The 14,279-nt window shown below is 47.8% G+C and overlaps 1 protein-coding gene across 1 annotated transcript; it reads right to left on the reverse strand.

Annotated features, from left to right (window-relative positions):
• Positions 1-10,523: 10,523 nt before the first annotated feature.
• On the reverse strand, positions 10,524-12,476 carry LOC109771450 (uncharacterized acetyltransferase At3g50280-like). The gene has a single exon (XM_040387596.2). The coding sequence runs from the start codon at positions 12,078-12,080 to the stop codon at positions 10,743-10,745; it is 1,338 nt and encodes a 445-aa protein (XP_040243530.1). The 5' UTR covers positions 12,081-12,476; the 3' UTR covers positions 10,524-10,742.
• Positions 12,477-14,279: the final 1,803 nt, after the last annotated feature.

The following is a 14,279-nucleotide window of genomic DNA, read 5'->3' on the forward strand; positions in this document are numbered from 1 at the left end:
ATTGGCTGGACACACTTTCCTGGGTCATGCCCGGCCTCGTAAGATCAACACGTCGCAGCCCCACCTAGGCTCAACAGAGAGGTCAGCACGCCGGTCTAATCCTATGCGCGCAGGGGTCTGGGCCCATCGCCCTATGCACACCTGCACGTTGCGTACGCGGCCGGAAGCAGACCTAGCCCCCTTAATACAAGCGCGAGCTTACGGTCCAATGCGGCGCGCGCCACTCAGTTGCTGACGTCAAAAGAGCTTCGGCTGATACCACGACGTCGGGATACCCATAACTACTCCCACGTAGATGGTTAGTGCGTATAGACCAAATGGCCAGACTCAGATCAAATACCAAGATCTCGTTAAGCGTGTTAAGTAACCGCGAACGCCGACCAGGGCCAGGCCCACCTTTCACCTAGGCAGTCTCAACCTGCCCTGTCGCTCCGCCACAAAGATCCACTCGCGGGTACTCCTACGAGCCGACCCGACTTTAGTCATCTCATGTGTCATGTATATAGTATATAAGTATATACCCGTGATCACCGCCCAGGTGATCACGGCCCGATAGTATAGCACAGCAGACGGACAAGAATGTAGTGCCACTGATGGAAAACTAGCATCCTATACTAAGCATGTAGGATTGCAGGTAAAGGTAACAACAGTAGTAGCAAGGATAGGCTATGCATCAGGATAGGATATCGGAAAGCAGTAACATGCTACACTACTCTAATGCAAGCAGTATAGAGAAGAATAGGCGATATCTGGTGATCAAGGGGGGGGGGGGCTTGCCTGGTTGCTCTGGCAAGTAGGAGGGGTCGTCGACTCCGTAGTCGAATTGGGCAGCAGCAGTGTCGGTCTCGTAGTCTACCGGAGAGAAGAGGGGGGAAGAAACAGTAAATACAATGCAAACATAAGCATGACGATGCGTGACATGAAAATGAGCGGTGCTAGGCGTGTCCTAACGCGACAGTAGGTGGTACCGGCGAAGGGGGGGAACATCCGGGAGGTATTCCCGATGTTTCGCGTTCGATAGGTTAGGGAGGTGTGGTGGACGAACGGACTGCGTATTCGGATTCGTCTCGTCGTTCTGAGCAACTTTCATGTTGAAAATATTTTAATCCGAGTTACGGATTAAAAGATACGATTTTCTAAAGATTTTATTAATTTCTGGAATTTAATTAATCATTTAAATTAATTCGAAAATGGATTTATGACATCAGCATGATGTCATGCTGACATCAGCAGTCAACAGGGGTTGACTAAGTCAAACTGACATGTGGGTCCAGTGGGACCCACCTGTCATTCACTGTTTAGGTTAATTAGTGTTTAATTAAATAATTATTATTTAATCAATTTAAACAGGATTAATTAACTTAATTAATTTGGTTAATTAATTAATTAATTAATTAAAATTATTTTTACTTTTATTTTCTTTATTTATTTATTTATTTTTATTAATTAATTTATTATTATTATTATTATTATTTTGTAAAACGTTCTGGGGCGCTGGGGCCCGTTTGTCATTGGGCCAGGGGGGGTCGGGCCCAGTGGCCAGTGGCTCAGGTGGGGCGAGGCCCACCTGGCAGTGGCCCAGAGGGGCGAGGCCCACTAGGCAGTGGCCCAGGTGGCACTGCGGCTACGGGCGCAGCGGGCGGGGCGTTGGGCGCGCACGGCGCACGCCGGCGCCGGCGGCCAGGGTCAGGGGAGGCGGGGCTCCGACGAGCCACCGGAGGTGGGGCAGAGGGGCGAGGCCTCCGCGGCGACGGGGCAGAGATCGGCGGAGGGGAGGCTGCGGGCGTGCGGGCGGGGTCGCCGAAGGAGGGAAGGGCGTCGGGGCCGGAGCGGCTGGAACGGGACGGCGGCGGCACAGCCCGCGGGCAGGGCGGCACGGAGAGGAGCGCGGCGGACGCGAGCCCGCCCGGAGCTCGGGCGTGGGGCGCACGGGGGAAAAGGGGGGGCGCGGGGCGCGAGGTCGACGCGGGCGCACGGGCGAAGGCCGTGCGGGCGTGGCCAGGCGCGGCGGGGCGCGTCGGGGCGCGCCGGAGCGCGAGCGGGGCGGCGGTGACCGAGAGGAGAGGGGGCGGGCGACGGAGGCTGGTGGCCTCGCCGTGGGGCTGCAGGGTCACGGCAGTGGGGGTCGAGGGGGAGACGGGGACGACGGCGATGCGGTGACGAGGCGCAGTCCCGGCGAGGAGGAGGAGGCAGGCCGGCGAGGCAGCGCTCCGGCGAGGCGAGGGCGAGGCCGGCGGGGGCGGTCGGCGACGGTGGCCTCCTCTCGATCCCGTTCTGGATCGGGGGGAGGGAGGAGGAGAAGATATTTTGGGGGGGGGAGTGAGAGGTGGCTGTCGGTGGGGGGGGGGCCTGGGGAGTGGATAGGGGAGAGAGGTGGGCCGGGGGTGGAGCTGGGCCTTTCGGCCGGGGGGGGGGGGGAATGGTGCTGGCCGGCTGGGCCTGGGGTTGGCCCAGTTGGGCCAGGTCCAGTGGGGGGCTTTTTTTGTTTCTTTTTGTTTTCTGTTTTGTTTTGCATTTTCTTTTATTTATTTTCTTTCACCTTTTAATCCATTTTAAAATACTTAGGCATTTTCTAAAAAGGAGTTTTCTCCACAATAATTACCAGTGTATTATTTGGCACCCACCGAACATTTTTGTTTAAATTTTTGAAAACTTTTATTTTCCACTTTAAATTTAATTGAAGTTTGAATTAGGAGCTTGAGAGAAATGTGATTCAAATGTGATCAAGCCCTGTTTAGCAACATGATTAGCTTAATCACAGAGAGTTACTGTAGCATGATTCTCGGGGTGTTACACTTAACTTTGAAAATAGATTTTGAGTGATTCTTTTTATTATGTTTAATATTAGTGTGTTTTATCATTATATTCAATTTGGTAATGCTTAGGTTATTTAAAAAATGAAATCCCTTTGTAATGGATGAGTTTTCGTCCGAAACCCTGATACTTCGAAAGAGATTGTCCATTTTATACACGAAGTGCATCCAGTTTTTGCCGTAACCCTCTCTACTTTTTTGCACATGCTATGTGGGTGAAATTATGATACCATGCCAACTTTCAACCTTTTCTGAGTTCATTTGAAATGCTTTTCAATTTCAGGGTCATTTAGCTGAAAAAATCAGTAAATGCATGAAAGAATTTGTTTGCACATAAAATTTCTTCGCGTTTCAAATGCCAAAACACATAACTACCCTAACTATTACAGAGATTCCCTCCTGGGTGTGAAACACAGAAGAAAGTGATGATAGTGAAGCCGATCACATCCCAGATCTTTGGGTGTGAAACTTTTTCTTCGTGTATGTCCCTTTGCGCCGTAGCCATGGAAAATCTTCATCATTTAACTGGATGCTCGGGTCAATATTCACTGTGAATGGAGCAATTTCATCAAACTTTTCATAATCTTCTGACATGTCTGTCTTGTCATCCACTCCCACGATGTTTCTCTTCCCAGAAAGAACTATGTGGCGCTTTGGCTCATCGTATGATGCATTCGCTTCCTTATCTTATCTTTTTCTCGGCTTGGTAGACATATCCTTCACATAGAAAACCTGTGCCACATCATTAGCTAGGACGAATGGTTCGTCTGCATACGCAAGATTGTTGAGATCCACTGTTGTCATTCCATACTGCGGGTCTTCCGTTACCCCATATCGTGTCATATTGACCCATTTGCACCGAAACAAAGGGACCTTCAAATCACGTCCATAGTCAAGTTCCCATATCTCCTCTATGTAACCATAATATGTTTCCTTTCCCGTCTTGGTTGTTGCATCAAAGCGGACACCATTGTTTTGGTTGGTGCTCTTCTTATCTTGGGCGACCGTGTAAAATGTATTACCATTTATCTCGTACCCTTTGAAAGTCATTATATTCGAAGATGGTAACTGGGACAGCGAGTATAGGTCATCTTCAATAGAGGCGTCATGCATGGTACGTGTCTGCAACCAGCCGGCGAAACTCCTGGTTTGTTCACGTGTAATCCAGTCATCAGACCGCTCCGGGTGTTTGGAGCGTAGAAAATTCTTGTGTTCGTCCATATACGGAGCCACCAAGGCGGAATTCTGTATAACTGTGTAGTGTGCTTCAGTGAGAGAATGTCCGTCCATACATATTTTTTTATTCCCTCCTAGCGTGCCTTTTCCATCCAGTCTACCCTTATGCCGCGATTCAGGAACACCAATCGGCTTAAGGTCAGGAATAAAGTCAATACAAAACTCAATGACCTCCTCATTTTCATGGCCCTTGGAGATGCTTCCTTCTGGCCTAGCACGGTTATGAACATATATCTTTAAGACTCCCATGAACCTCTCAAAGGGGAACATATTGTGTAGAAATACAGGACCCAAAACGCTAATCTCTTCGCATAGGTGAACTAGGACGTGCGTCATGATGTTGAAGAAGGATGGTGGGAACACCAACTCGAAACTGACAAGACATTGCACCAAATCATTCTCTAACCTTGGTATGATTTCTGGATCGATTACCTTATGAGAGATTGCATTGAGGAATGCACATAGCTTCACAATGGCTAATCGAACGTTATCCGGTAGAAGCCCCCTCAATGCAACCGGAAGCAGTTGCGTCATAATCACGTGGCAGTCATGAGACTTTAGGTTCTGGAACTTTTTCTTTGCCATGTTTATTATTCCCTTTATATTCGACAAGAAGCCAGAAGATACCTTAATACTGAGCAAGCATTCAAAGAAGATTTCCTTCTCTTCTTTGGTAAGAGCGTAGCTGGCATGACCCTGATGTATGCCGTCTTTTCCATGCATACGTTGCTGGTCCTCCCGTGCCTCAGGTGTATCTTTTGTCTTCCCATACACGCCCAAGAAGCCAAGCAGGGTCACGCAAAGATTCTTAGTCACGTGCATCACGTCGATTGCAGAGCGGACCTCTAGATCTTTCCAATAGGGCAGGTCCCAAAATATAGATTTCTACTTCCACATGGGTGCGCGTCCGTCAGCGTCATTCCGAACAGGTTGTCCGCCAGGACCCTTTCCAGAGACTACCTTCAAATCCTTGACCATATCATGTACATCAGCACCAGTACGGTGGCGAGGCTTCGTCTGGTGATCCGCCTCACCTTTGAAATGCTTGCCTTTCTTTCTTACGGGATGCCTGCTCGGAAGAAATCGACGATGTCCCAGGTACACATTCTTCCTACAATTGTCCAAATATATACTGTCGGTATCATCCAAACAGTGCGTGCATGCGCCGTATCCCTTGTTTGTCTGTCCTAAAAGGTTACTGAGAGTAGGCCAATCATTGATGGTCACGAACAGCAAGGCCTTTAGGTCAAATTCTTCCCCCATGTCTCATCCCACGCACGTACACCTGTTCCATTCCATAGCTGTAAGAGTTCTTCAACTAATGGCCTTAGGTACACATCAATGTCGTTGCCGGGTTGCTTAGGGCCTTGGATGAGCACTGGCATCATAATGAACTTCCGCTTCATGCACAACCAAGGAGGAAGGTTATACAAACATAGAGTCACAGGCCAGGTACTATGGTTGCTGCTCTACTCCCCAAAAGGATTAATGCCATCTGCGCTTAGACCAAACCATACGTTCCTTCGTCATCTGCAAACTCCTTCCCGTACTTTCTCTCAATTTTTCTCCACTGCGACCCGTCAGCGGGTACTCTCAACTTTCCGTCTTTCTTACGGTCTTCTCTGTGCCATCGCATCGCCTTGGCATGCTCTTTGTTTTGGAACAAACGTTTCAACCGTGGTATTATAGGAGCATACCACATCACCTTGGCAGGAATCTTCTTCCTGGGGCGCTCGCCCTCGACATCACCAGGGTCATCGCGCCTGATCTTATAGCGCAATGCACCGCATACCGGGCAAGCGTTCAAATCCTCGTACTCACCGCGGTAGAGGATGCAGTCATTAGGGCATGCATGTATCTTCTGCACCTCTAACCCTAGAGGGCAGACAGCCTTCTTTGCTTCGTATGTACTATCGGGCAATTCGTTGTCCTTTGGAAGCATATTCTTTATCATTACCAGCAACTTTCCAAATCCCTTGTCAGATACACCATTCTCTGCCTTCCATTGCAGCAATTCCAGTGTAGTGCCCAACTTTTTCTTGTCAGCTTCGCAATTCGGGTACAACAATTTCTTGTGATCCTCTAACATGCGCTGCAACTTCTTCTTCTCCAAATCACTTGCACAGTTTCTCTTTGCATCGGCAATGGCCCGACCTAGATCATCAGCGGGCTCATCTGATGCCTCTTCTTCAGCTTCTTCCCGCATTGCCGGCTCAGCTTCTTCCCCCATTGTTGTATCATCGTATTCAGGGAACCCATGGCCAGGATAGTTGTCGTCGTCCTCTTCTTCTTCATTGTCTTCCATCATAACCCCTCTTTCTCCGTGCTTGGTTCAAACATTATAGTGGGGCATGAAACCGGACTTAAACAGGTGGACGTGAATGGTTCTTGACGTAGAGTAATTGTGATCATTCTTACAGACTAAACATGGACAAGGCATAAAACCATCCGCCCGCTTGTTTGCCTCAGCCGCAAGCACAAAAGTTTGCACGCCATTAATGAACTCGAGAGAGCATCGGTCATCGTACATCCATTGTCGGCTCATCTTCATTACACAACACCGAATAGACCAAATTAATACAAGTTCATACATAAAGTTCATACAAGACTTAAATGCAACAAACAAATAACTCTCTAACTAAAGAATTTAAATGCAACAACAAATGCGATCAAGATCGCAACTAAGGTAACAATTGATCCAACAGCATAATGATACCAAGCCTCACTATCAATGGCATATTTTCTAATCTTTCTAATCTTCAAGCGCATTTTCTCCATCTTGATCTTGTGATCATCGACGACATCGGCAACATGCAACTCCAATTCCATCTTCTCCCCCTCAATTCTTTTCAATTTTTCTTTCAAATACTCGTTTTCTCTTTCAACTAAATTTAACCTCTCGACAATAGGGTCGGTTGGAATTTCCGGTTCACAAACCTCCTAGACAAAAATATCTATGTCAACTTGATGTGCATAATTTGTCATAAACATGATATGCAACAACTAGTTTTAAAAGAGAATATACCACATCCGAATCATAACAAGGACGAGGGCCGACGGGGACGGATATCAAAACCATGGCACTATGTATAACAAACAACATACGGGTAAGATAATTATACGAGTAACTATATATCCAAATCACACAAACATCAATTTGGTAATGTAAAACATTCATGAACAAGAGGCTCACCACACGGTGGTGCTGGCGACGGAACGGTGCGGGCGATCGACTGTGGTTACGACGGAGATTTAGAAGGCACTAAGTAAACCACACCTACATATGCAAACTAAGTGTTACTTTTGACCACAAATTGCATATAAATCAAATACTAGCATATATATTTTCTACCAAATTACTAAACTCATAAATTAATCACTATACAAAGCATTGCAAGAGCTAATCTAGCAATGAGAGATGAAAGGACAAAGTTGATAACCTTTGTGATCATTTGAATGGATGGGGGCCTTCAAATCTTGACAAATTTTGGGCAAAATGTGTGATGAGCTCGAGAGGAAGAGGGGAAGAACAGAGAGGAGAGGGGAAAGGGGAAGACCAGAGCGAGCTCGGGTGGACGAAGGGCTTATGTAGGACGACCTTTAGCACCGGTTCGTGCCATGAACCGGTACTAAAGGTGCTGGAGGGGCCCCGGACTGACAACATCCTGCCACCACTCACTTTAGTACCGGTCCATGGCACGAACCGGTGCTAAAGGTCGGCCACGAACCGGTACTAATGAAAGCGGGTGGCTAGCCGTTGGAACCGGCACTAATGCACACATTAGTGCCGGCTCAAAAGCAAACCGGCACTAATGTGCTTGACATTTGACCCTTTTTCTACTAGTGCACCCATAGTTGGGCCAGACATACCCGCTGCTCCATGAACTCTCGTCCTCGATGTCGCTGGAGTAGGCGGAGCTCGAGTAGTCGTCGTTGTCGTCGATACCTCCTCACGCAACGCTGCCCGAGCATAAACTGTTCCCACCGTCGTAGCCTCCGCCACCGCTGCTACTGCCACCAGCCCCATAGCCTGGGGTCGCCGCGGAGACGTAAGGGGATGCTAGGGTTCGCGGGGGAGCTAGGGTTCGAGGGGGAGGAGAATACTCGGGGGAGGAAGAGGAGAGGAGAGGAGACGCAAGGGAGAGCACCGGCCGAACCGGTTCGAGCCGGACCGATCCTAGTCAGCGTGGGCGCGTGCCGATTGGCCAGCGTGTCAGCTGACATGCGGGCCCCGCCGTCAGTTCCAACGTCAATACGTACAAAGACAGAGTTTAGCCCTATTTGCAACGTATCGACCGAAACTTGGTACTGATACGTAAAAATTACCAAAACTGGTACCAATTCCCCAACAGTGCCCGAAATGTGGTACCAACGTGCAATTAAGTCATCCTTAAGCGTGTGGCCCACATGTCAATGACTGTGAGAGGAGAGATAGGTGTATGAGAGCCGCTTTTGGTAGTTTTATAGAAAACTCCCTGTACTTTAATTAAATTTCACAAAAGCCCCTCTTATCTTCTATATCTAAATAACTAGCCCCCACTAACCTATTTCTCTTAACATGCAAGTATGTCACCTCATCATTCAACATGCATGCATGGAGAAAGGTCCACCACAACATGCAATCAATAAATTCCCGCAACAACATATACATGTTCCACGTAACCAATTCTCTATGAATATATTGCAAAATATTCCCGCAACAACGTGCGGGGTATCATCTAGTTTTATTTAAATATACCAAAATGCTTTGATCCCACCTGTCAGGTATGGGTCCTGAAGCCATCACGTGAGATGAAACAGAACCTGGGCATACAAGTGCACACATGTGTTGGCCACTAGGCCGAATACTTCTCTGTCCAATGTGGAGCTAAATTCCTCTTTTACAATAAAGATACCGGCAAAAATAATAAAGAGAAATTAAAAAGAAAAAGTTCACTCGCCTCTTCAAGCATTTGCCTTATTTATGAGCTAGACATCTATATATTGCGTTTATGAAGTATACATGACGAAATAAGTTCTATTTATAAGCTAGACGTCTATATATCACATTGCTATTTACCTCTTCAAGCATTTGTCTTGGCTTTATTTTAATATATGACGCTCTTATGGGCCCGTACAAGTTTTTTATTTCCAATTTCATGTTTATTTTTATATTATTTTTCCGGTTTGAAAAAGGAGATGTAAGAAAATATTACAGCTGCCATAAACTTAAAGAAAGTGTTAGTGAATTTGAAAAAAAATATTCAACATATTTTACAAAATTCTCACATGTATTAAGAAGTAGTAGACGTGTTTAAAAAAATATTGTGTAAAATTATTCTTACATTTCTGCAAACACGTTTAACATGTTTTAACACATTTATAATTTTTTTTACACAGTGATATTTAATACACCTTGAACTGTTTACATTGAAATGTTTTTATTACATTAAAATTCCTAAATTAAGACACAAAAAAATTACACAATGTTTTATTATATACATTGAAATGTTTAAATACCATAAATTTTAGGAAAAGTTCATGTTTACCTCTTTGAAGTACACGATAATAAAAATAGAATAAAAATTAGACAATAATCACATATTGATAATTATTATATTTTTATATGGGAAAATTTACACATCATAGTAGCTGAACAGTAAATGACTTAAATGGAAATTGCACGGTGATAGGTTCCGATCTATATATGTTTTCCAGCGAACAATTGTTTATGAAGTACTACATCTGTAAACTAATATAAGAATGTTTATATCACTATTTTAGTATTCTAAATGTTCTTATATTAGTTTACGGAGGTAGTATTATCATTCTGGTGGCTGGCCTGAAAATCACGCCCATCACTAGCACAGCGACGCTCACACCTACTGACATGTGGGCCGGCCGCCACCTAGCACTCCGTGTGGGCAGCATACGCGGTGGCATACGGGCGAAGGCCCCGTGTATGCATCATGCGACAAGTTATGGCACCACTTTTATGTATTTGCAAGTTTAGACATCAATCTGACCATAGCCAACAAGTTAAGGCACATGTGATGTATTTAACTCTTAATCCAAGTATCTACTATTACTTTGATGATGAGAGCTTAACATGTTTAGCGTCAAATATCACCTTCTGTTCTAATCATATAATTAATTCGTTATTGAAATCCTACCCAATATAACCGTGTAATTAATGCATAATTAACATGCAATCATTTTAGTAGTGATGAAAAGGCCTTGCTTCTGTCTTCTACTTCCTCGTTCTTCACGCGAAGATCGTGTCTGTCAAGTTCACCCAAGGTATCTAGTAAAGAAAAAGTCTGTCTAGGGCGCATTTAGATGTGACATAGTTATGTCACATCTAAGCTGATGTTCACTCTGTTTGTGGTCTATTTTTTTTTTAATTTTTTTTGTTTCTTGTTGCTACATTATATATTTGTGGGAGTTTAGATGTGACATCTTTAAAAACATCTAGATGTGAATTAGTCAAACTGAAAAAAGAAAACACCCCAGGTCCCAGCTGTAGGGAAAGTTGCTGCGGCCAACATCAATTACATGAGCAGTACAATACTGAAAGCTGCAGGTTGAAAAGAACAGAAGATCACATGCACATCTGTCGGCCGGCCGGCCGGGGACCGGAGATCATGGCACGGTGGCGCTCATGAACTCCTGGTCGGCGACGAGCCTGGCGAGCGCCTCCGGGGCGAGGCACACCTACAGCGCCATGCTCCCGGCGCCGCACCCGCCCTCGTACACCGTCGCCTTCCCGGCCAGCTTGCTCCCCCCGCCGCTCCGCACCGCCACCGGTGCGCCCCACCCGAAGTCGTTGCCGTACACGTCGAACCGCGGCGAGCTCCCCGTCAACAGCAGCGCAGGAGCTTCGGCGCCCCGCGCGAGCGCCGGCGGCAACGCGAAGCTGGGCTCCCGGGCCCAGGCCGCGAGCTTCCCCCTCTCGCGCGCCCCGTCGAACGACGCCACGGCCCTGTTCAGCAACCACGCCGCGCGGCCCAGCCCTTTCTCGAGGATCTCGCCGGCGGTGGAATCGGCCGCGACGTGCGAGACTGCGCTGCCAGAGTAGGCCGCCGGCACGCCGTCCACGCGGCCCCGGCATCCGACGAGGAGGACGTACCGCGTGTCCTGCTCTGGCGCCAGCCTCCTGGCGCGGCACACCGCGCGCCACAGGTGAGCGAGCATGGCCTGCAGCGAGGAGATGGTGGTGCCAGATCCTGACATCTCGGCGTTCGCCTTCGACACGAGATTTTTCACGCTCTCCCCGGAGAAACGCACGAAGCATTCCAGCACCGGCGGGCGCTGGCCATATGCACGTCGACGCTGCCCCACGATGTCGTCCAGCTTGCCCAAGGGTACAGGGATGGGGACGGCGCAGCCGTTCGGGAACCACCTCTCGAACACCGGCAACGGCGAGGAGATCTCGCAGTCGTAGCCGCCGTCGACACTGCGCCGGTTGATCTCCGACCAAGTGTTGAACAGATGCCAGAAGGTGGTCCCGTCGGCCACCCCGTGGTTGAGCGACATGGCAACGAAGACGCCGTCGTCGAGGTCGGTGACCTGCGCGGCCAGCACCGGGCGGGAGCCCGTGGCGGCCTCCGCGACGAGCACCCCGTTGAGCGGGAAGAAGGACCAGACCACCCGCGGGATGCATAGCGGGGCGGTGATGTCCGCGACGGTGACACCCGGCGCCACGGCGTGCACGAACTCGGCGCCCTCGTCGCTGCACCGGAGCGAGATGGTTTGGCCGGCTCCGGCCCCGTCGTCGTTGACGGCGAGGCGGCCGGCGAGGTGGTAGAAGCGGCCCAGGGCGCTCGCAAAGGACGACGAGAGGCGGTCCACGACGGGGACGTTGCGTCCCTGTCCTTGGGTGGTGGCGGCGAGGGGCTTGGGCAGGAGCACGCCCTTCTGGATGTAGTCCACGGCCAGCATCCGAAGATCCCACGGCGTCAGGTGGATGGTCTCCGGCTGATGCTCCGGCGGCCGGCGGTTGCTTGGCTCCGGGCGGACCATGCGCCGGGACACGATCCGGACATCGCCCATCCTAGCTTAAGCGTGTGGTTGGCACGCCCAAGTGCTGCCGGGTGATACAAAATATTTATATTAGGGAAATGTTATCCAGCGAACCTTCTTCAGCAGCTCAATCCTGACGAACGCCTTCCCAACAGTCACACGGGTCTTGGCGCAGGTCCAACACTACGTAGATCGGCTGAAGTGGTTCGCTGTAACTGTTTTTCTCCCAAACGCTCACTTTGTTGTTTCTCACCAAAAAAATCACGGGTACACGAACTCGAGACCTCTCTCTTAGACCGCTCGCGGAGTTCTTCGATCAGTATATCTAGACAGTCTCGCTCATAGAGGAAGAGTAGCGCGCTAGCGCGGCTTGCTTCACATTTCGACGCGGAGCTTGCTGTTGTCCTCTTAGCTTCAAAACTACAGGGCATGCGTTAGCACTACGGCTTTTCAGCCTCCTTTTGCTGGTTCTAAACTATCATTGATCCCAGATGATGCGGCCATGATTGAGGTTGGTGATGTAGTAAAGTATGTGGTACCAGCTAGGCGTCGGGCGAATGACACCGGCGCAACTGACACAATGCAGATCATACCAGCAAAGAAAGTGAAGCCCACATTCAGCACTCCATGCCAATTTTTGACAGTGGGTAAAATTCAACTGAAGTTGAATTGAACTGAATTTCAACATACAAGTAATGTGTGTCCTTTTTATTTCTATAGTTTCAGTACTAGTAGATGCGTGCCATCTACTGTCAAGTGTTTTATCTAGTACTAGTACGTGCATGTGCTAGTTACAAAAGTCAAAGTAGTACAAGCTACGGTCAGCTTGAGAGTCCAATTAGTAATAAGAGTCCTAGTTGTACAAGTCTAGCCGAGTAAGTGCCTGCGCGCACTATTTATAGGGCCGAACCGGCCGTGTATCAGGTGAGTTAGTTTTACGTAAGATAAACTAGAAACTCGCTATGTTCGTGCGGCCAAGTTCTGCTTGTTTTTGTGGAGAATCCATCTAGGGTTCGTGTTTGCTTGGCGTGGAGGATTGGAGCCTGTGACTTCTAATCTGCTACGTGAGTCCAAAGGGCTCGTCCATGTGATTCGGGCGTCTCGCAGAGTTTGCATGTTGTTTAATAGATTTGCATCTAGTAAGTCTAATTCTGGAGTAGTCTGGATCGTTGTTACGCCGATTTGCAGATTGATTTGCTGCTGCTTATTCGGATAGGGGAACGACTGAAGATTAAGAAGAAATACTGATTGCAACTGAATTGCGCCGTGAAAGATCAGGGAAAGTTATTCGCACTGTTGTTTTTCTGTCGAAGGGCGCATCACCAGAGATCAACCTTCCAACCTTCTTCTTTGAATCTCGGGAAGGCTTTCTCGGGGAGAAAGCTGGTACACATGCTTACCAGTTGGGCTGAAGGAGGTGGTGCAAAAACATGTATTAAACTAGTGTAAAAAACGCTCTTATATTATGAAACAGAGGAAGTATTATTTTAATATTAAAAAGATGCCATTTTTATTGGTATAGGAGCATGGCTTTTGAATAATTAATAACATGACATTTTTATTATTAAAAGGATGGCAATTTTTATTATTAACATAGAGAAAAGCTGGATTATCTTAATCCACCTTAGTACCGATTGCATCCTAATAAATTGTAAAACAACTTGATCATTAGGGTTTCTCGAGTTCACGAGGTTATTAGCGGATACTAATTATTATTGATGGGAATTTGTATCATTGATCTAGAGACATGTTTGTTGTTAAGGTGATCACATTTTTGAGAAATCGCCCCTTTTGGCCGACCTTCAGATTTTGTATCGAGTGACATTGTTTTCTTTTTCCTTTTTGTTCTTTTGGCTGGACACGATTGGATATTTGCCTGTCTATATGCACTTATTATTTTCGCGGATATGCAAAGGCTTGCGTATCTTTTCATTGATAAAAGGAGTTAGAGAGTTACAAGGTTGGGTACATCGTACAACGCGTGCACAAGAAGGCACGAGAACAATGGCGCGAGCAGAGGAAACATGATATGCTTAGCCCAAGCAACCTAGCCTATGTCTCCAGCAACATCAAATCAATCCCGGATGCCCCAGACCTAGCCCATGTGTGCATGTCCTCTTGCACAAGTCATGTGGTCGCGGGTTGCAGTACGTCGAAGATGCAACCATTGCAGTGTGTCCAAAGTCGCCAGACCATGAGCATGATGATGGAGGAAGTCCCTATGAGTTA

The sequence above is a fragment of the Aegilops tauschii genome, chromosome 4 (genome assembly GCF_002575655.3).
Source record: "Aegilops tauschii subsp. strangulata cultivar AL8/78 chromosome 4, Aet v6.0, whole genome shotgun sequence".
Taxonomy (NCBI): Eukaryota; Viridiplantae; Streptophyta; class Magnoliopsida; order Poales; family Poaceae; genus Aegilops; species Aegilops tauschii.

What these genes read in the sequence shown, in the direction of transcription:
- LOC109771450 (XM_040387596.2), bottom strand. Translation starts at nt 12,080, where the DNA reads ATGGGCGATGTCCGGATCGTGTCCCGGCGCATGGTCCGCCCGGAGCCA.